The sequence below is a fragment of the Lynx canadensis genome, chromosome C1, assembly GCF_007474595.2.
Source record: "Lynx canadensis isolate LIC74 chromosome C1, mLynCan4.pri.v2, whole genome shotgun sequence".
Taxonomy (NCBI): Eukaryota; Metazoa; Chordata; class Mammalia; order Carnivora; family Felidae; genus Lynx; species Lynx canadensis.
The window spans coordinates 108,037,417-108,057,974 of record NC_044310.1 but is presented as its reverse complement, the minus strand read 5'-3'; the positions used below and the strand labels follow the sequence as shown (position 1 = coordinate 108,057,974).

The 20,558-nt window shown below is 39.9% G+C and overlaps 1 protein-coding gene across 2 annotated transcripts in view; it reads right to left on the bottom strand.

The window, feature by feature from the left end:
* PLEKHB2 (pleckstrin homology domain containing B2) overlaps positions 1-20,558 on the bottom strand; it is a 43,493-nt gene that overhangs the window by 13,236 nt on the left and 9,699 nt on the right. For both annotated transcript variants that reach the window (XM_030323573.1, XM_030323572.1), the window contains exons 2-6: positions 18,619-18,663; positions 13,247-13,399; positions 11,865-11,967; positions 5,812-5,851; positions 4,243-4,332 (exon numbers count right to left, since the gene is read on the bottom strand). In XM_030323573.1, coding sequence (XP_030179433.1) covers positions 4,243-4,332; positions 5,812-5,851; positions 11,865-11,967; positions 13,247-13,399; positions 18,619-18,655 — 423 coding nt within the window. In that variant the 5' untranslated portion in view covers positions 18,656-18,663. The remainder of the gene's footprint in view (positions 1-4,242; positions 4,333-5,811; positions 5,852-11,864; positions 11,968-13,246; positions 13,400-18,618; positions 18,664-20,558) is intronic.

The window sequence follows — 20,558 nt, the reverse complement described above, 5'->3', positions numbered from 1 at the left end:
CAGATTGTGTGTCTCCCTCTCTCTCTGCCCCTCCCCTGCTGGCACTCTGTCTCTGTCTCTCTCAAAAATAAACAAACATTTAAAAAATTTTTTAAAAATAAATTAAAAAAGAATTAACACAAATTCTATATAATCTCTTCTAGAAAATAGAAGAGCAGGGAACACTTCCCAAAATTCATTCTGTAAAGCCAGTATGACCTAATACCAAATAAGAGTACAAAAAAACTACAGACCAATATCCTTCATGAATACAGATGCAAAAATCTGTAAGAATATTAACAAACAGAATTCAGCAATAAAAGAAAAGAATTATACACCCAACTAAGAGAGGTTTATTACAGGGATGCAACTCTGGTTCAACATTTGAAAATCAATCAGTATAATCCATCATATTGGCAGAGGTTTAAAAAAAAAAATCACATGACCATGCCAATTGATGCAGAAAAGATATTTGACAAAATTCAACACCTATTCATGATAAAACTCAGAAAACTAGAAAAGGAACTTTCTCAACTTCTTATTGAACATCTTCAAAAACTACAGCTCACATCACATGTAATGTAGAAAAACCGAATGCATTCCCCTTAAAATCAGGAACAAGACAAGGATGACTGCTCTTACCACTGCTATTCAACATAACATTAGAAGTTCTAGCCAGGGCAAGGAAATAGAAGGCACACAGACTGGAAAGAAAACTCTCCCTATTTACAGATGACATGATTGCGTCTATTGTAGAATATCCCAGAGAATGTACAAAAAACTACTTCTAGAACCAATAGGTGAGCTTAGTAAGTTCACAAGCTATAAGATCAATAAACAAAAATCAATGAACTTGGGGAAATTAAAATTTAAAACATAATACCATAGACAACGATCAAAAAAAAATACGTAAGTGTAAATCTAACAAAACATGCCCAAGATTTTTATACTGAAACTACAAAATGCTGATGAAAAAAATCAGAGGATCTAAATAGAGACAGTCCATGTTCACTGACTGAAAAATTCAACATAATATGTCAATTCTCCCCCCAAAAACCTGATACATAGGTTTAAAACAATTTCTTTCAAAATCTATCAAGAAGATTTTGTTGTAGACTTAGACACATCATATGGAAAGGAAATGGAACCAGAATAGTTGAGGGAATTCTGAAAAGGATATAGTGGGGGATCAGTCTACCCAATTTTAAGACTTATATAGCTACAGTAATCAAGTCAGTGTGGTGCAAGAGGAAGAAAAACACATAGATCAATAGAACAATCAGAGAACCCAGAAATAGACACACACAAATACAGCCAAGTGAATTTTCACAGAGATGCAAAAGCAATTCCAGAAAGGACTTTTCATCAAATTGTAGTGGAATAAGTGGACATTCATATTAAAAAAAAATGAACCCCAACCCTAACGCCTTACATGTAAATCCTGGCACTATGAAACTTCCAAAAAATAGCACAGGAGAAAACCTTAGGAAACCTGGTCTTGGGGGAAGTATGAAACGACAACAAAAGCACAAACCATAAAAACTGATCAACTAGACTGCATGAAAACTAAAACTCCATGAAAGGCACTGTTAAGAGGATAATAACACAATGCTCCAGACCACATATCTGACAAAGTGTTCCTATCTCAAACTCAAAGAACTCTCAAAACTCAATGTTAAAAGAAATAATAATACAATTAGAAAACAAGCAAAAGACATGAAGTGACATTTTACTGAACAGGATATACAATGGCAAAAAAAAAGCACATAAAAAGATGTCCAACATCGCTAGCTATTAGGGAAATGCAAATTAAGATTAGAATGAAATATCACTACATACCTGTAAGAACAGCTAAAATTAAAAAATGGTGACAGCATCTAATGCTGGGAAAGATGCAGAGAAACTGGATTATTCACATAAGTGAAACAGTAGAGTCATTCTGGAAAGTAGTTTCTTAGCTTTTTAAAAAATTAACCATGTACTTACCATATAATAGACCCAGCAATTCCATTTTGGGGCATTTTCCCCAAAGAAATAAAACTTTATGCCTATATAAAAAGCTGTACATGAGGAGAATTCACAGTACATTTAGTGGTAATAGCCAAAACTTTGAAACAACCCCAAGTAAACATCCATCAATACTTAATGGGGTATACATGCAAGAATTTGGCTGGGTCTCAAGGGAACTGTACTAAGTGAAAAACATCAAACTCAAAAAGATCAGGGGTGCCTGGACGGCTCAGTCAGTTAAGCATCCGACTTCGGCTCAGGTCATGATCTCACGGTCTGTGGGTTCAAGCCCCGTGTCAGGCTCTGTGCTGACAGCTCGGAGCCTGGAGCCATCTTGGGATTCTGTGTCTCTCTGTCTCTCTGACCCATCCACCCCACCCCACCCCCCCACCCCCCCCTTCATGCTCTATCTCTCTCTGTCTCAAAAATTAAATAAACATTAAAAAAAATTTTTAAAAAAGATCACATGCTGTATGATTCTATTTATATAACATTGTGGAAATAACAAAATTATACAGACAGAGAACAAATCAACAAATCAGTGGTTGATGGGAGTTAGGGGAATGAGGGTATAACTATGTAAGGGTGTAGCGGGAAGATTTTATCAACAGTTTTATATCTTGACTGAAGGGCTGGTTACACAAATCTACACATATGATAAAATGACACGAAACCAGACATAAACATTTTGCCAATTTCAAATTCCTGGTTTTGATTTCATGTAATATGTAACAACTGAGGAGCTGAATGAGGAGTACATGAGATCTTTCCATATTATTTTTGGAACTTCCTGTAAATCTATAATTATTAAAAGTTAACAAAGCAAAACAAAACAGAAGTCCCTCCCACAACAGAGACTTCTATATGTAGCACTGAACACTTAACACATCTAACTAGGAGATACTCCTAAGGTATTTGATATGTGATTTTTTTCTTAAGTTTTGTTTTTTCAAAGTAAAAAAAAGTAGGGCTCCTGGGTAGCTCAGTTAAGCATCCGACTCTTGATTTCGGCTCAGGTCACCATCTCACAGTTCATGAGATTGAGCCCCACGTTGGGCTCCGTAATGACAATGTGGAGTCTGCTTGGGATTCTCTCTCTCTCCCTCTCTCTGCCTCTCCCCTGCTCACTCTCTCTCTCAAAATAAACAGAATCTTTTAAGTAAAAATAAAAATAAAGCATCTTTTCTGGTTATAAAGAAAATTCAAGTAATTCATTAAGTATAAAAATCATCAATATCATATTATCAAAGCAACTATGATTAACATGAATCATTTTTAGGGGGCGTCTGGGTGGCTCAGTCAGTTCAGCATCTGACTTTGGCTCAGGTCATGATCTCACAGTTCATGAGTTCAAGCCCCGTGTCGGGCTCTGTGCTGACAGCTCAGAGCCTGGAGCCTGCTTCAGATTCTGTGTCTCCCTCTCTCTCTGCCCCTCCCCTGCTCACACTCTGTCTCTCTCTCCCTCTCTCTCTCTCAAAAATAAACAAACATTAAAAAAAAAAATTAGGGGTGCCTGGGTGGCTCAGTCGGTTGAGCGTTTGACCTCGGCTCAGGTCATGATCTCACGGTTTGTGAGTTCGAGTCCCGCGTCGGGCTCTGTGCGGAAAGCTCAGGGTCTGGAGCCTGCTTCGGATTCTGTGTCTCCTCCTCTCTCTGCCCCTCCCCTGCTCATGCTCTGTCCCTCAATAATAAATAAATGTTAACTTTTTTTTTTTTTTTTTAAAGGGGCGCCTGGGTGGCTCAGCCGGTTAAGTGTCCGACTTTGGCTCAGGTCATGATCTCATGGTTTGTGGGTTCAAGCCCCGTGTCAGGCTCTGCACTGACAGCTCAGAGTCTGGAGCCTGCATCAGATTCTGTGTCTCCCTCTCTCTCTGCTCCTCCCCCACTCACACTGTCTCTCTCCCTTTCTCAAAAACAAATAAACATTTAAAAAAACCATTTTTTTTAATAAAAAATAAAAAAAAAACATGAATCATTATCAGGCCTATCTTAAAAACAAAATGTAAACATGGAGATTATAAAGCAATAGCTTTATTTTATGAAAGCAAACAATGACAATAATCTGTTTTTTAAAAAGTTTAAAGAAAACAGTTGAGTGCATTTTTAATTTCTCTGATACTGGTTCAAGGATTTTTTTTGTTTTGTTTCTTAAAAAGGAGAGTAGCACAGTTGGGAGGGGTGGGGAGGAGAGTAGCACAGAGACCCCAACCTCCCTAAAACTTGGATTCCAAAACACCAAGATTTGCTCCCTACCTCAGGGGTTGGTGCAGCATAGGCTGTGTAAGGAGGAGGGGAAGAAGCCACAGCTGTCTCATCATACAGGACTTCTGAGCCAACATAAGCCTATGAGAGGAGAGAGAATGAAAAACAGCTTTGTCACAAAGCAACCATATACAGGCTCTCATGATTCTGTATGTATACATATCCTTTCTATTCAGCAAAATTTTAAAAATTAGAACAGCAAATACAACAGGTCTCTGAAAAGCAGTGAACAACAAGAGTATCTCCCCACAACCCCCTCTAATCCTGCACTCTCCTGTCCTCTGAATTCGGGAGGAGGCTGTCCTCCTCAGCCATCTGCAGAAGGCAGGAATGGAGCTCTCACTGCCTAAGGAGGCCAGAGTCTACCATTATCCAGGCCTTTTCAAAGATGTGGCACCACTCTCAACCCTTCTGTTAAATATAAATCCTACAATCTGAAAACACAGCAGTCAGGGATTGTCCTACACACACAGCCTGCTTCTTGCACTAAAAAAAAATTCCTTCATTAAATTACTTCCCAATGGAAAAAGAAAAATCTATGTACTCTTTTAAAAAAAATTCCAGGAGCACCTGGGTGGCTCAGTCAGTTAAGCATCTGACACTTGATTTCAGCTCAGGCCATGATCTCATGGTTCTCGTGGGTTTGAGCCCCATGTCTGGCTCCACGCTGATGGTGCACAGAGCCTGCCTGGGATTCTCTCTTCCTCTCTCTCTGCCCCTCCCTGTGAGCACGTGTGCGCGCTCTCTCTCTCTCTCTCTCAAAATAAAAAAATAAACTTAAAAAAATAATAATAAATCCATGCAAAGAATCATCTTGGGATCTTAGCCCCAACAGTATGGATCATTAACACTAATTTCAGCCAAGATTTTTGTGAAAGAAAAGCTAACTGGAGTTGCAGAGTAGGCTTACAGGAAGAACTGTCTTGGGCTAACAGAGTAGGAAACAATGACATTTGGATATTAAGTCTTTTTTACTTTTCCTACCTGTACAAATTATTTTATAAGCTTCATCTACCTTTTTCTTTTCCTACCTTTATAGGGAAAAATAAAATCCTATCTGAAGAATAAAAATGTTTCCTGCAGAGGAAGTTGCCTTGATTCTCGGACACAAAAATGGCATTAGACCCCTACAAATGGGGTTTACTGTCTCAGTGACTTCCTAAGGTCAGAAGCAGAACTAGAATCAAGCACAAGTCCCCAAAATGCTTGTTTCACAAGGCTGGGGTGCCATGAATGGACTCTGGTCCTTTTTGAGCCTTCTCTGTAAACTACAGCAGAATTCAAAGTGCTGCAAAACTTTCTGAGATACAGACACTTCTGGAAGATAATATTAGGACCAGTGTTGCCTGTATTGGCAGGGATCCTCCTGCCTTAAAAGGTTTGGCAAAATCTAGCTTACTCTCATATCAGTAAAAGGTGCCCTGCCCAGCTATGAGTGCTCAGCCATGGCTGGACGGTCAAGGAACCCATCCCCATTTCCCTTTCTTAATCCCCTATCATCCCATTTGTTACAGCAAGACAAGGCAAAAACGTTACAGGTGATTGCCCTTAGCAACTTACTGTGTTTGTCCTGGAATCCTGCAGTGTAAATTTCCAGGCCCTGGAGAAAAGAAAAAGGGATGCTTATTTAAGGCAATCCAACATCTACCTCAAGGATTCTCAAACCTGTGTCGGCATCAAAATTTCTGGAAAAGTTTGTTTCAAGAACAGGCCTTCTGTCCTTACCCCAAGACCCACTCAATCAAATCATCTGAGATCTGCACAATACACAATATGTGAAACAATATGTATCTGTGGCGCATACACTATATAGTATTTAAAGCATACTCTATTACTATACAGTTTTTGCTTTACTCTTTAGTAAGTATAAAAAAATGCACCATGTTTAACTCTACTCCAACTTGCTTTGTCAGTTCATGTCACACACACAGATCTACCGCATTTTAATTTATTGACTTATTGATTGATTCTGGGATTTTATTATTTAAATTAATTGATTTTCAAATTGGTTTCCATACAACACCCAGTGCTCATCCCAACAGATGCCCTCCTCAATGCCCATCACCCACTTTCCCCTCTCCCCCATCCCCCATCAACCCTCAGTTTGTTCTCAGTATTTAAGAATCTCTTATGGTTTGCCTCCCTCCCTGTTTTTTCCCCTTCCCCTCCCCCATGGTCTTCTGCTAAGTTTCTGAAGATCCACATGAGTGAAAACATATGGTATCTGTCTTTCTCTGCCTGACTTATTTCACTTAGCATAATACCAACTGCATTTTTTTAATGGCTACATAATGTTCCATGATAAGAGATTCAGATTGTCAGCAATTTTTTTGTGATTGAAAACAGTCCTAGTACTTTTTTGCCAGCTTGAGAAATTGACATATTACATGTAAGTTTACAGTATGCAATGTAATGATTTGATACAAAATGATGACAATATGATTCATACCTTCATCCCCTCACATAATTACTCATTATTTCTGATCATAACACTTAAAACCTAGTCCCTTAACTTGTTCAAGCATGTAACAAGTATTTGCTAATTATAATCACAATACTACATAACTAGATGCCCAGAACTTAGTCATCATATAGCTGGAAGTTTGTATACTTTGACCAACATCTCCCCATTTCCCCCAACCACCATTCATTCTACTATCTTTTTCTAGGAATTTGGCTTTTTTAGATTCCACAAGTGAGACATATAGTAATTGTCTTTCTCTGTTTTACTTATTTCATTTAGCACAATGCCCTCAAAGTCCATCCATATTGTTGCAAAACACAGGATTTCCTTCTTTTTTCCTTAATTGAATAATATTCAATGTATGTGGTGTGTGTGTGTGTGTGTGTGTGTGTGTGTGTGTGTGTGTGTGTGTGTATATCACATTTTCCTTATCTATCATCCATCAACAACTGCTTAGGCTGTTTCATGTCTTGGATACTATGAATAATGCTGCAGTGAACATGTGAATGCAGAAATCTCTTCAAGATAAGGATTTCATTTCCTTCAAGACATATATCCAGAAGGGAATTGCTACATCATATGATGGTTCTACTTTCAGTTTTTTTGAGGAACGTCCATAATGTACCCATAGTGGCTTATACCAATTTACATTCCTGCCAACAGTGCACAGGGCTCCCTTATCTCTACATCCTCACATTTACCTTTTTGTCTTTTTGACAACAGCCATTCTAAGAGATGTGAGGTAATCTCATTATGATTTTGTTTTGCCTTTCCTGGTGATTACTGAGGTTGAGCATCTTTCCCCATACCTATGGCCATTTGTACATCTTTAGAAAAGTATCTACTCAAGTCCTTTGCCCATTTTTAAAAATTGTAGTTTTTTGCTATGAAGTTATACAAATTCTTATATATTCTGAATACTAAACCCTTATCATGTGGATGGTTTACAAATAATTTCTCCCATTCCATACGATGCCTTTTCATTTTACCGATGGGTTTCTTTTGCTGTGCAGAAGCTTTACAGTTTGGGGTGCATGGGTGGCTCAGTCAGTTAAGTGTCTGACTCTTGAGTCTCACGGTTCAAGGGATCAAGCCCCAAGTCACGCTCTGTGCTGACAGTGTGGAGCCTGCTTGGGATTCTCTCTCTCCCTCTCTCTCTCTCTCTCAAAATAAATAAACTTAAAAAAAATTTTTTTAACTAAATATTTTTTTAAAAGTTTTACTGTTTGATGTAATCCCACGTGTTTCCTTTTCCTTTGCTGCTTGCACTTTTGGTGTCAGATTCAAAAATTCACTGCCAAAACCAATGTTAAAGAGCTTTTTCCTGGGGCGCCTGGGTGACGCAGTCGGTTAAGCGTCCGACTTCAGCCAGGTCACGATCTCGCGGTCTGGGAGTTCGAGCCCCGCGTCAGGCTCTGGGCTGATGGCTCAGAGCCTGGAGCCTGTTTCCGATTCTGTGTCTCCCTCTCTCTCTGCCCCTCCCCCGTTCATGCTCTGTCTCTCTCTGTCCCAAAAATAAATAAACGTTGAAAAAAAAATTAAAAAAAAAAAAAAAAAAAGAGCTTTTTCCTGATACTGGACCATTTTCTTACACCATACACAAAAATGAAATGGATTCAGGACCTAAATGTGAGACCTGAAACCATAAAAATTCTAGAGCAGAACACAGGCAGTAATTTCTCTGACACTGGCCATGGCAATTTCTTTCTTGATAGGACTCCTAAGGCAAGGGAAACAAAAAGCAAAAATTAACTATTAGGACTCCATCAAAACAAAAAACTTCCCCACAGTAAAGGAAGCAACCAACAAAACTACCTACTGAATGGGAGAAGATATTTGCAAATGGTATATATCCAATGCAAGGTTAGTATACAAAATATATAAAAAACTTACCAAACTCAACACCCCCCAAAAATAATCCAATTAAAAAATGGGCAGAAGAAGGGCGCCTGGGTGGCTCAATCAGTTAAGCATCTGACTTCAGTTCAGGTCATGATCCCATGGTTCATGGATTTGAGCCCCGCATCGAACTCTGTGCTGAGAGAGTCTGGAGCCTGCTTTGGATTCTGTGTTTCGTTCTCTCTCTTGCCCCTCCCCTGCTCGCGCGCTGTCTCTGTCTCTCAAAAATGAATAAATGTTAAAAAAAAAAAAGTTTTTTTAAATGGGCAGAAGATGTGAACAGACATTTCTCCAAAGACATCCAGATGGCCAACAGACACATGAAAAGATGCTCAACATCGCTCATCATCAGGGAAATGCAAATCAAAACTTTAACGAGATATCACATCACACCTGTCAGAATGGCTAAAAACAACACAAGAAACAGTAAGTGTTGGCAAAGATGTGAAGAAGGAACCCTTGTGCACTGTAGGTAGGAACACAAACTAGTGTAGCCACTGTGGAAAACAATATGGAGATTCCTCAAAAATTCAAAATGGAGGAGTGCCTGGGTGGCTCAGTTGATTGAGTATTCAACTCTCAATTTTCAGCTGAGGTCATGATCTCACGGTTTGTTGAGTTTGAGCCTCACATTGGGCTCTCTGCTGTCAGCACAGAGCCTGCTTCTGATCCTCTGTCCCACTCTCTGCCCCTCCCCAACTCACACTCTCTCTCCTTCTCTCAAAAATAATTTTTTTAAATTCTTTTTAAAAAAAGAGGAAAAAATTCAAATGGAACCGCTGTGTAATTCCATAATCGCACTACTGAGTAATTTACCCAAAGAATATGAAAAGATACATGCACCCCTATGTTTATTGCAGCATTTAGTGACCAAACAACAGCCCAGGTGTCTAGCAATAGATGGATAAAGAACATGTGGTGTATATATGTGTATGTGTATATATAAACATATATACATATATGGATCTAGAGAGTATAATGCTAAGTGAAATAAGCCAGTCAGAGAAAGACAAACATCATATTATTTCACTCATCTGTGGAATCTGAGAAACAAAAGGCAGAGATTGGACTGATTCAGTGGCAAGCTAAGGAATGCCAAGAATTACCAGCCACAACCCAAACTAGGAGGAGGCAGGAAGGGTTCTACTGAAAGGTCTCAGAGGGAACATGGCTCTGCTGACATATTGAGCTCAGACTCTTAGCTTCCAAAACTGAGGGAATACATTTGTTGTTTTAAGGCACCCAGTTTGTGGCCCACAGCAAACTAACATTCTCCTATTCTTTACTCTATTAGCATTCTCATTTTATTTCAAGTTTGTTTCTTGTTAATAGACAAGTTATACTCTGTATTTTTTACCCAATCTCAGATCTTACTTTTTTTAAGGGAAATTTAACCAATTCACATTTATTGAGGTCATAAACATCACTGGTTTAACTACTGCTAATTCCAGATATTTTTTTCCACTACTTAAAAGAACATTCCATTTGACACCTTAGTGTACAGTAGAGCACAGCTCCACAGCAGCTCTGGAGACAAAGGTTCAAATCCTCAGTCTATTCTACTAGCTCTAAACTCTTGGGAAGTGTAGTAAGCAGAATGATGTCCACCTCCTAATCCCCAAAACCTGTGAATGTTACTTCACAGGGGAAAGAGACTCTACAGATAGAATTCAAATTAAGGACCTTGAGATAGGGAGATTACCCTGGATTATCCATGTTGGCCCAAACTATTCATTAAGTCCTTAAAAGCATATAACCTTCCCCAGCTGCAAAGAACCAAAGAGATGACCACAAGAGAAGGGCTCAGCCCAGAAGCCAAGAAACCAGGAAGCCTCTAGAAGCTGGAAAAGGCAAGGAAACAGATTGTCCCCTAGAGCCTCTAGAAGGGATCATGGCCCAACCAACAATGGTTGGACTCTTGACCTCCAGAAATGTAATCATAAATTTGTACTGTTTGAAGCCACTAACCTCAGGATGATTTATTATAGGAGCATTAAAAAAGTGATATAGGAAATTAACCTAAGCCTGTTCCTGTTTTGTTGTTTTTTTTTAAGTTTATTTCCTTATTTTGAAAAGAGCACAGACATGTAAGTGGAGGAGGGGCAAAGAGAAAGGAAGAGGGAGAATCCCAGGCAGGTTCCACACCGTCAGTGCAGAGCCCAATGTGGGCTTGAACTTGAACCATGAGACCATGGCCTGAGCCAAAGTCAAATGCTTAACTGACTGAGCCACATAGGCACCCCAAACCTAAATTTCTTGTAACAAGAACAGCATCTACCTTGTAAGATATGGTGAGCATTAAATACCATATATAAAGCAGTTAGCACAGTGCGTAGGGCCAAGTGAGTGTTCAAAATGCATGTTTAAATTGTTAGATACCAATAATATATAGACCCGATTTATAAAAAAAGTAGCAAACTGGCTGGACATGCAGTCATTTCTCCACCAGTCTATTGGAAAGCAGTATCTCTTCCAGAAAGTATCACTGAAGATTCACTGATAAAAGAAGAGTGTAAAAAAGTAGTTACGGATGGGATTTAAAATAAACTCTAGAGTTTAGCATGGAATAAATGTTTATATTGAAGAGGAACATGTATGTGAAATGCAGAGCAGGCACTCTGACAAACTTCTCTGGATTATATGAAAATGTCACTTACATATGAATGTTTTAATATAAATGAAAATCACAATAATCTGTTAGTGAACTCTCACAATGTCCAGAATTTACTCATGGGAGTGATACAGAGTGGCCATAAAGAAAAAAAACTCTTCCACCCCACCCCCCAAATTTCATTTAATCAGTGTTGGCTCCATATCCCTTCTTCAGAGAAGGCAGATGGAATAAGAACCATCAAAGGAAGGGAAAGACTTCATAATACAGATGTCCGTGCTTTTTAAAAAGACATTTACATAAAAAGAACAAGCTCTAAGAACCCATTCAACTACGCCCATTACCCAATGTGCATCTAGAGAAGAAAAAAGAGCACGTGCAGAATGACTACATGCTAATACCTCCTGTCATTCCCACTATAACGGGGATCTCGCCCGGACAGCTTGCCCAGACACAGAAACTAGGACCAGAGTTATTAGAGATGGAACAAGGCCCTGTTACATTTCTTTCACACATCCTCTCAGTCACTTATTCTGATGCCTGAAAGAAAACTCCATTCTCATGCTTCTCCCTTCCTGATAACTGGAAATAAAACAGGACACTTTTTAAATTATACACATAAAAAAAACCCAAACTTACAAACAATCATCTGTGCTTTCTGCACAAAGACTGATAGTTTTCCCATCTCGGCAAACAATCTGCAGCATGCAGTCTTTTGACTTCCCATCTGGAGGCTGAATATCTATGAAACATAAGTAGAATAAAGAAATATTTACATAGTTTTTTTTCAAGATTTATTCTTACCTAACAGCTCCGATAAGCAAAAGACCAGTACTTCAGAACATTCCAATTACAAAACATCTTTGTCCTGCTCCACAGAACCAAGCACATAAATTACAACTCTGTTCCAATTAAACTTAGGTTCCTTCTAAAAGGCAATTCACATATGGAGATGTACAGAAGAGCCCAGATATTACAAGAATAAACCCCACACAATGAAAAGTGTTACAAAGCATCAGGTAACAGAATACTTACTGCTTTTATTCACAGGAAACACTAAACTGGATCACTGCTTTAAAAGTGAAAATCATATTTTTAAAGTATCTGTGTACCAAGAAATAAGGTCTATGATATTTGAGCTTGGTTAAGGTAGATTTCAACAGCTGGCCCATGGACACTGGTGTTTCAAGACCTAACATGTAGGAGTAAGATGTTACAATACCAATACTTACTACAGGCACATATGCCACTTGTGACTCTTTAATTCAAAACCTATTATGTAAGAGCAGGATGTTTCAAACATCAATGTTTACTAAAACAGATTCTTTATTCCAAACAGAAACAGAGCTAATAAACAGGGAAGTCTATAAATGCCATTAATTAGAAATAGAGGGGTGCCTGGGTGGCTCAGTCAGTTAAGTGTCCAACTCTTGATTTCAGCTCTGGTCATAATCTCATGGTTCGTGAGTTCAAGCCCCACATCAGGCTTTGTGCTGGTAGTGTGGAGCCTGCTTGGGATTCTCTCTCTCCCTCTCTCTCTCTGTCCCTTCTCCACTCATGTTGTCGCTCTAAAAATTAAAAATCTAAGTCTATACTTATCAAAAATCTATTCCTTTAAAATGAATATAAGGGATAACTCCGAAAACCAAAGTATCATGGATTTTTAAGTAACTAACTGATGTTGTCATCAGTTAAGATGCCGTTCCGAGTCACAAAACCTATACTGCCTATGTTGGTTCCATTCTTCCTGGGGATCCCAGAACTCTGTTTCCCCACCTTCTCCATGGGACAACAAGGAATGTGAACTGCTGGGTTTAATTCAGATGAGAAAATTCAATCTGCCCCAATCATATGATTCATGATTCAAGTATCTAGGTGTCCACCGTGGTTACCTCCCAAATGAAACCCTTCTTTGGTCTGCTAATGAAAGCAAAATGAGTAAGAAAGAGGATTCAGTTCCCACCAAGAATGGGGAAAGGTAGAGGACAGAAGCCGACCACGACAGACTCACTTTCACTTACCCCGACACTCGTGCCCCATGCGGATGTTGATGCAGTCCACCGGCATGTGGACCTTATCCTCAACACTCTGCCGAGTTTGGTCATCATAATAGATCAGGTGACCATCTGACCACAGGTCAAACCAATTCTTCTTCCAACGCTTCAAAATAGTACCTGAAAAAAATGAGAGAGATATGCTTTACGCTAAAACAGTAAGGACTTTATCCTCTAACCCACAGGTAACAGAAACAGGAAACTTTCCTCTGGCCCCATAAGTATACCTGCATACAAATGCCCAGAGCACTACATCAAAATAGAGATGAAAGCAGATTGCTTGGACTTCAAGCTGTGTTACAAAGCTGTAGTCCTCAAGACAGCATGGTACCAGCACAAGAACAGACACTCAGATCAATGGAAAAGAACGGAGAACCCAGAAACGGACCCACAAGCACATGGCCAACTAATCTTTGACAAAGCAGGAAAGAATATCCAATGGAATAAAGACAGTCTCTTCAGCAAGTGGTGCTGGGAAAACTGGACAGCGACATGCAGAAGAATGAGCCTGGACAACTTTCTTACACCATACACAAAAATAAACTCAAAATGGATGAAAGACCTAAACATAAGACAGGAAGCCATCAAAATCCTGGAGGAGAAAGCAGGCAAAAACCTCTTTGATCTTGGCCACAGCAACTTCTTACTCAACACATCTCCAGAGGCAAGGGAAACAAAAGCAAAAATGAACTATCGGGACCTAATCAAAATAAAAAGCTTCTGCACAGCTAAGGAAACAATAGCAAAACTAAAAGGTAACGGACGGAATGGAAGAAGATGTTTGCAAATGACATATCAGATAAAGGGTTAGTATCCAAAATCTATAAAGAACTTATCAAAACTCAACACCCAAAAATCAATCCAATGAAGAAATGGGCAAAAGACATGAATAGACACCTCTCCAAAGAAGACATCCAGATGGCCAACCGACACATGAAAAAATGTTCAACATCACTCATCATCAGGGAAATACAAATCAAACCACAATGAGATACTACTTCACACCAGTCAGAATAGCTAACATTAACAACTCAGGCAACAACAGATGTTGGCAAGGATGCAGAGAAAGACTATCTCTTTTGCAATGCTGGTGGGAATGCAAACTGATGCAGCCACTCTGAAAAACAGTACAGAGGTTCCTCAAAAAAGTTAAAAATAGAACTACCCTACAACCCAGCAATTGCACTACTAGGTATTTATCCAAGGGATACAGGTGTGCTGTTTCGAAGGGGCACATGCACCCCAATAGATGAAGCATGGAAAGAGCCCAAATGTCCATCGACGGATGAAGGGATAAAGATGTGGCGTATATATATATACAATGGAGTATTCCTCGGCAATCAAAAAGAATGAAATCTTGCCATTTGCAACTACGTGGATGGAACTATAGGGTATTATGCTAAGCGAAATTAGTCAGAGAAAGACAAATATATATGACTTCACTCATATGAGGACTTTAAGATACAAAACAGATAAATATAAGGAAAGAGAAGCAAAAATAATATAAAAATAGGGAGGGGGACAAAACATAAGAGACTCTTAAATATGAAGAACAAACAGAGGGTTACTGGAGGGGTTGTGGGAGGGGGGATGAGCTAAATGGGTAAGGGGCATTAAGGAATCTACTTCTGAAACCACTGCTGCACTATATGCTAACTTGGATGTAAATTAAAAAAAGAAAAGAGAAGAGAAGAGAAGAGAAGAGAAGAGAAGAGAAGAGAAGAGAAGAGAAAGAAAAGAAAAAGAAAGCAGACTCCAATGGCACAAACACCCGTGCTGTACCAAGGCTACATGCAGCTCACGCTAAAGATACTAAGAATGCTGCTAAATTAATAGGCCCAAATTTTCAAAAAAAAGTTCAATAAAACCTTGATTTTGTTAACAAGCACTGGTGAGGATGCAGAGAAAAAAGAACCCTTGTACACGGTGGAAATGTATATTGGTACAGTCACTACAGAAAACGGTATTGAAGTTCCCCAAAAAATTAAAAATAAAAAGACAATATAGTCCAATAATTCTACTGGGTATTTACACAAACAAAACAAAAACACTCACTCAAAAAGATACATAAACCTCTATGTTTACTACAGCATTACTAACAATAGCCAAGACAGGGAAGCAACGTTAAGTTGCGAAGTGTCCATGGACAAACATGAAAAGGAAGATGTAATGTTTATATACAAAGAAATATTACAGTTATAAAAAAAGGAGACTGTGCCGCTTGCAATGACATGAATGGACCTAGAAGGTATTATGTTAAATGAAATAAATCAGATTAAGACAAATACCATATGATTCCACTCACATGTGGAATCTAAAAAAAATATATGAAATGAGTCAGTCACTGGAATAAAAGGCACAGCATAAGGAGTAAAGTCAATGACACTGTAATAGTAATGTATGGGGACAGATGGTAGCTACACTTGTGGGGAGCACAGCATGCATATATATATATATATATATATATATATATATATATAATAGAGTTATATACCTGAAACTAATTGTGTCAACTGTTTTTAAAAACATTTTTTAAATAGAAAATGAACATCTAATATTTTATCTTCTCAAAACTTTCCCAGTACTATTTAACTTTGCTAGACTGTTCAGAAAACATGGCACTGTGAAGTCTCTATATACAGATAACATAGTACCTTCCACTTTAGGGAAAATATGTTTTTCTTTTTCTTTAAGGGCTTTCACATCTATTCTTCTCTAACATTCACCTTCCCTTAAAACCCATGGGTGTGGGAGGGTGGCTCAGACACTGGAGGCACCCACAACCAGGAAGCTGACCCCCATCCTGTGTGCATCCCTACTACTACCTCACATGTCCCTTTCAGTTTAAGGAATTCATTCTGTCATTTGTAGGGCTAGGCACTCAACTTCATAAAACTCAAATATCTCTGTCAGCGAGAAGGGAAAACTAAAAGGCCAAGTCACTCCTACCCTTTCCTCACACCCAGACACTAAGTACTATATCCTTTGATCCCATAGATCCCACTCTGTTGTTGGCGGCCATCATGCACAAATCCCATTCTGTGTACCTCTCCTTATGCTCCTGTGGCTGCTACCAGTGTTAACCAAATAGGCAACACATCATCCTTCCAAACTTTTTACCACTATCAGGTACCCTCCTTGCTGAGAGGGGCATCCACAGCATTGGCCCAAACTGATAAATAAGTGACATTAGCATCCATGTGATTGGCAGCCCCTGAGCTATACAGAAACTACCCAAGAGAGCCACCAAAACAGAGACAGGTGGAATCACTGGATTAGAGAGTTCTACCCAAATATTTCACCTGCCACCGAAGCCCTGACTGCAGATTCCCAAATTAAGCGTCCTCCAGAGCCCAGAGGTCCTAAGGGTCTATGTGGCAATGGCAAGAAAAGGAGCCTGGGAGACCTCTTTGCAAACATGTAATTATCTGTGTACCTCTGCTACCCAGTGAATATAATGCATTTCACCTCATTTTATTTTATTGTGATTGATAGTTCTGCTTTTTCAAAGAAGGAAAATCAACCCACACATTGGCAGATGGGGAAATGGAGTAAATCTTCTGAATATACGGATTTGAGACTGTCATGGACCAGGACACTGGAAAAGTCTATACAACTTATTTAAAAGACATCTATTTTGTGTACGTCATCATGCTAGGCACTGATGGGTGGGGAGAGGGAGCAAAAAACAATTGTCAAAATGGTCACTGTTCACTTACGCTGACAGGGAGACTGCCCTCAGTCAAGGGCGCAGTAAAGCCTAAGGAGAAAACCAGAGGACATCCAAAGGGCCAGGAAAGGAAGGCACATATATCCTCAAGGTCTGAGCAAGGCTCTCTTCATACCCTGACAATTTAGGGAAGGATAGGATCACAAAATCCAAGACAAGAAAACTTACACAAAGCCTGGGGCTAGGCTCCAATACGCCAGGACTTTCTTTTTAAAGCCAACATTGTAATGGCTCTCTCTATTCTTAGAATACAGAACTGTCACAGACCTTGAAGGACACCTGGTTCAGCTCCAGGTCTGCGAATGTAGAACTAGTGACAGGACAAATAAGCTGAAAGCTTCTCTCCTGGTACAAAGTGTGTCAATGTTGAAATGACACAGTCCTGCGTCTGAATACAGGTTTGCTACCCTGTGTTACCAAGTTACCAATTATCACTGAAATTCAATTTCTTCTACTAGAAGAGCTGTTGTGATTACATAATATATGTAAAATCTTTATAACAGGGTCACAAACAAGCTTCACAAATATTAGCTTTTATAAACCATCTAAGGTATGCAGTCCATTCTTCACAGTTAGTCTCCATTTTAGCTAAGTTCTAAAAGTATCCCCCATACAGAAATTTGTATCTCAACAATAAAGAGTGTAAACTACAGCTCAGGTTTTTTCTTGAGTCATAAATGATGTCACTTTTCCCTTAACTCTGCTGTTTCTAGAAGAACAGCAGAATAATGTGTTTACTCCTTCTTCAATGAGCAGTCAGTTCTCCCTGCTCCAGAACACACCATGAATTCTACTTCTAGTGGCAGTCTCAGAGATGAACAGACAGTATATGAAAGATCATCACACACACAGATGAGTCTAAGAATGTGAATTCAACTCCATAAAGAATTGAGTCTATTCTGCAGAGTCCTTTTGGAGATCCAAAAGACCTTCTTTAAATAAACTCATTCCCTCAGGTCTAATCTTCATCCCTATAATTAAAGTCTCCAGTACTTCAGAATCTTAGTCACTGTTCAATCCCCAGACAAGACAGGTATTTCCCGCAAAAAGAGCAGTACCTCCATGCTAATATATCAGAGCTCAGCTTGGTTACATTCAAGCAGGGCCTCAGGTCAGCCATGAATAATACAGCATGCTAGTGAGAAAAAGAGAAAAACCAGCAGGGATTACCACCATTCTCTGGTTTCTGTCAAGGCAGCAACCAAGAAAGAACTCTGTGTGAACAGAAACACAGCTCATAGAGCTGTAAAATTTCCAAGAGAAAATCCAGAGCAACAATATTAATAAGACTTTGCTATTTGTTTTTTTTTTGTTTGTTTGTTTTTGGGGGAGAGAGAGAGAGAGAGAGAGAGAATGCAAGCGGTCAGAGAGAGAGGGGGAGAACAGAATCTGAAGCAGGCTCCAGGCTGAACTGTCAGCACAGAGACCGACACAGAGCTTGAACTCACAAACCACAAGATCATGATCTGAGCTGAAGTCAGATGCTTAACAACTGAGCCACCCAGTCCCCCTATTTGTTTTTAAGTGTGATCTGTTTCAGCAACAGAAATAAATATGTACCCTAAGGCAACATTAAACCCAGACCAAGGTGCTCATGTCCTGTACTTACTCTGTCGCAGCAACCAGCCACTCTTCACAAACGCCATCTTTCCACCTATAAAAAAAGCCAGGTTCAAAGTTACACCCAGAAAAGAGAATGGCCCACATGAGCTGTTTTTCACTTACACTTCTGACACCAAACGTGTGGGGTCTTTCCAACATTAATAACCAATTCTCCCTATCTCAGGACACCAACTTGATGTCTACTGATTCAACCCAATTCTGACCTGGAGTTAGCATCCGACCCCACAGGTTCCGGGCTCAGTTCCACAAGAGTGGTCCCACTTTAGACACAAGTCCTGAGTCTCCAGTATTTCTGACCTACTAACTGGGAGTTCCCACAACCTCTCCTCAAATTTGATAATCTGCCAGAATTGCTCACAGAACTCAGGAAAAAGCATTTTATTTACCATTGCCTGTTTATCCTAAAGGATATAACTCAAGAAGAACAAGATGGAAGAGTGAGGGCAAAGTGCCTTCTCTAGGCACACCACCCCCTCAGCACCTCTATGCGATCATCAACCCAGCTCTTGGAACCCCGGCATTTAGGGGTTTTAAGGGAGGTTCCATTAGGTAGGCATGATTGATTACATCACTGGCCACTGGTGACTGAACTTAATACCCAGGCTCTCCCCATCCCTGCAGGTCCAGGGATGGGGCTGAAAGTTCTAAGCTTTTTTTTTTTTTTTTTTAAAGTTTATTTATTTATTTTGAGAGAGAAAGAGAGCGTGTAAGCAGGGGAAGGGCAGAGAGAGAGACAGAGAGAATCCCCAGTGGGCTCTGTGCTGACAGTGCAGGGGCTTGAACTCATGAACCGTGAGATCACAGCCTCAGCAGAAATCAAGAGTTGGATGCTTAACTGAGTCCCCCAGGCGCCCCTGAATGTTCTAAGCTTGTAATCACAACAGTGACCCTCAGCAACCAGCCCCATTTTGAAGTTATCTGGGGACCCACCAAGAGTCACCTCATTAGCATAAACTTATGTATGGCTGAAAGGGACTTATTATGAATCACAAGACACTCCTAGCACCTCTATCTCAGGAAATTTCAAGGTTTTATTTATTTTTTTTTTTAAGTTTATTTTTGGAAGAGAGAGAGCATGCACAAGTGGGGAAGGGGCAGAGAAAAAGAGAGAGGGAAACACAGAATCCAAAACAGGCTCCAGGATCTGAGCTGTCAGTGCAGAGCCTGATGCAGAGCTCAAACCCATGACCTGAGCCGAAGTCAAACACTTAACCAACTGAGCCACCCAGGATCCCGGAGAAATTACAAGGTTTTAGAAGTTCACATATTTCTTATTACATCACAAAATCACAGCCATCTCTCCATTCTCATCCCTTTCTGTGTCAGCTGAGGAAGGGACCAAAGCCATTTTACCTAACTGGCCACTTGGCATTTACCTAATACCTCCTCAGTGGGGTCAATATAAACCCTCCCCCCACCTTCCACTCTAGGGTTTGGCCTCAACACTCTTACCCACCTTACGAAATCTAATGCCACTCAAGAAACATAAAGCAGCCCCAGGAACACTAAGACTCTGTCAAGGACCTGTAGCTTCTCCTAACATGCCCAGTGTCCTGGGGCTCTGGGGTCTGCTGCCTTAGCTTTATATTTGGTGTGCCCAGTTGACTTCACACAGCCCAGTCAGATGTGAACTGGTGTCAACAGGCAGAGTGGCCCAGTCAAAGCAGAACACCAGAAGTCAAGAAAAGGTGCGATAAATTTAACTCCATAAAAATAAAAATCTGAGTGACAAAATAAAAAGTCAAAAAGATAAAAGATTAAGAGAAAACACTTACAGGGTGCCTGGGTGGCTCAGTCGGTTAAGTGTCTGACTTTGGCTCAGGTCATGATCTCAAGGTTCATGAGTTCAAGCCCCAAACTGGACTCTCTGCTGTCAGCTCTCTGCCCCTCCCAGCCCCCCATCTCTGTCTCCTTCCCTCCCTCCCT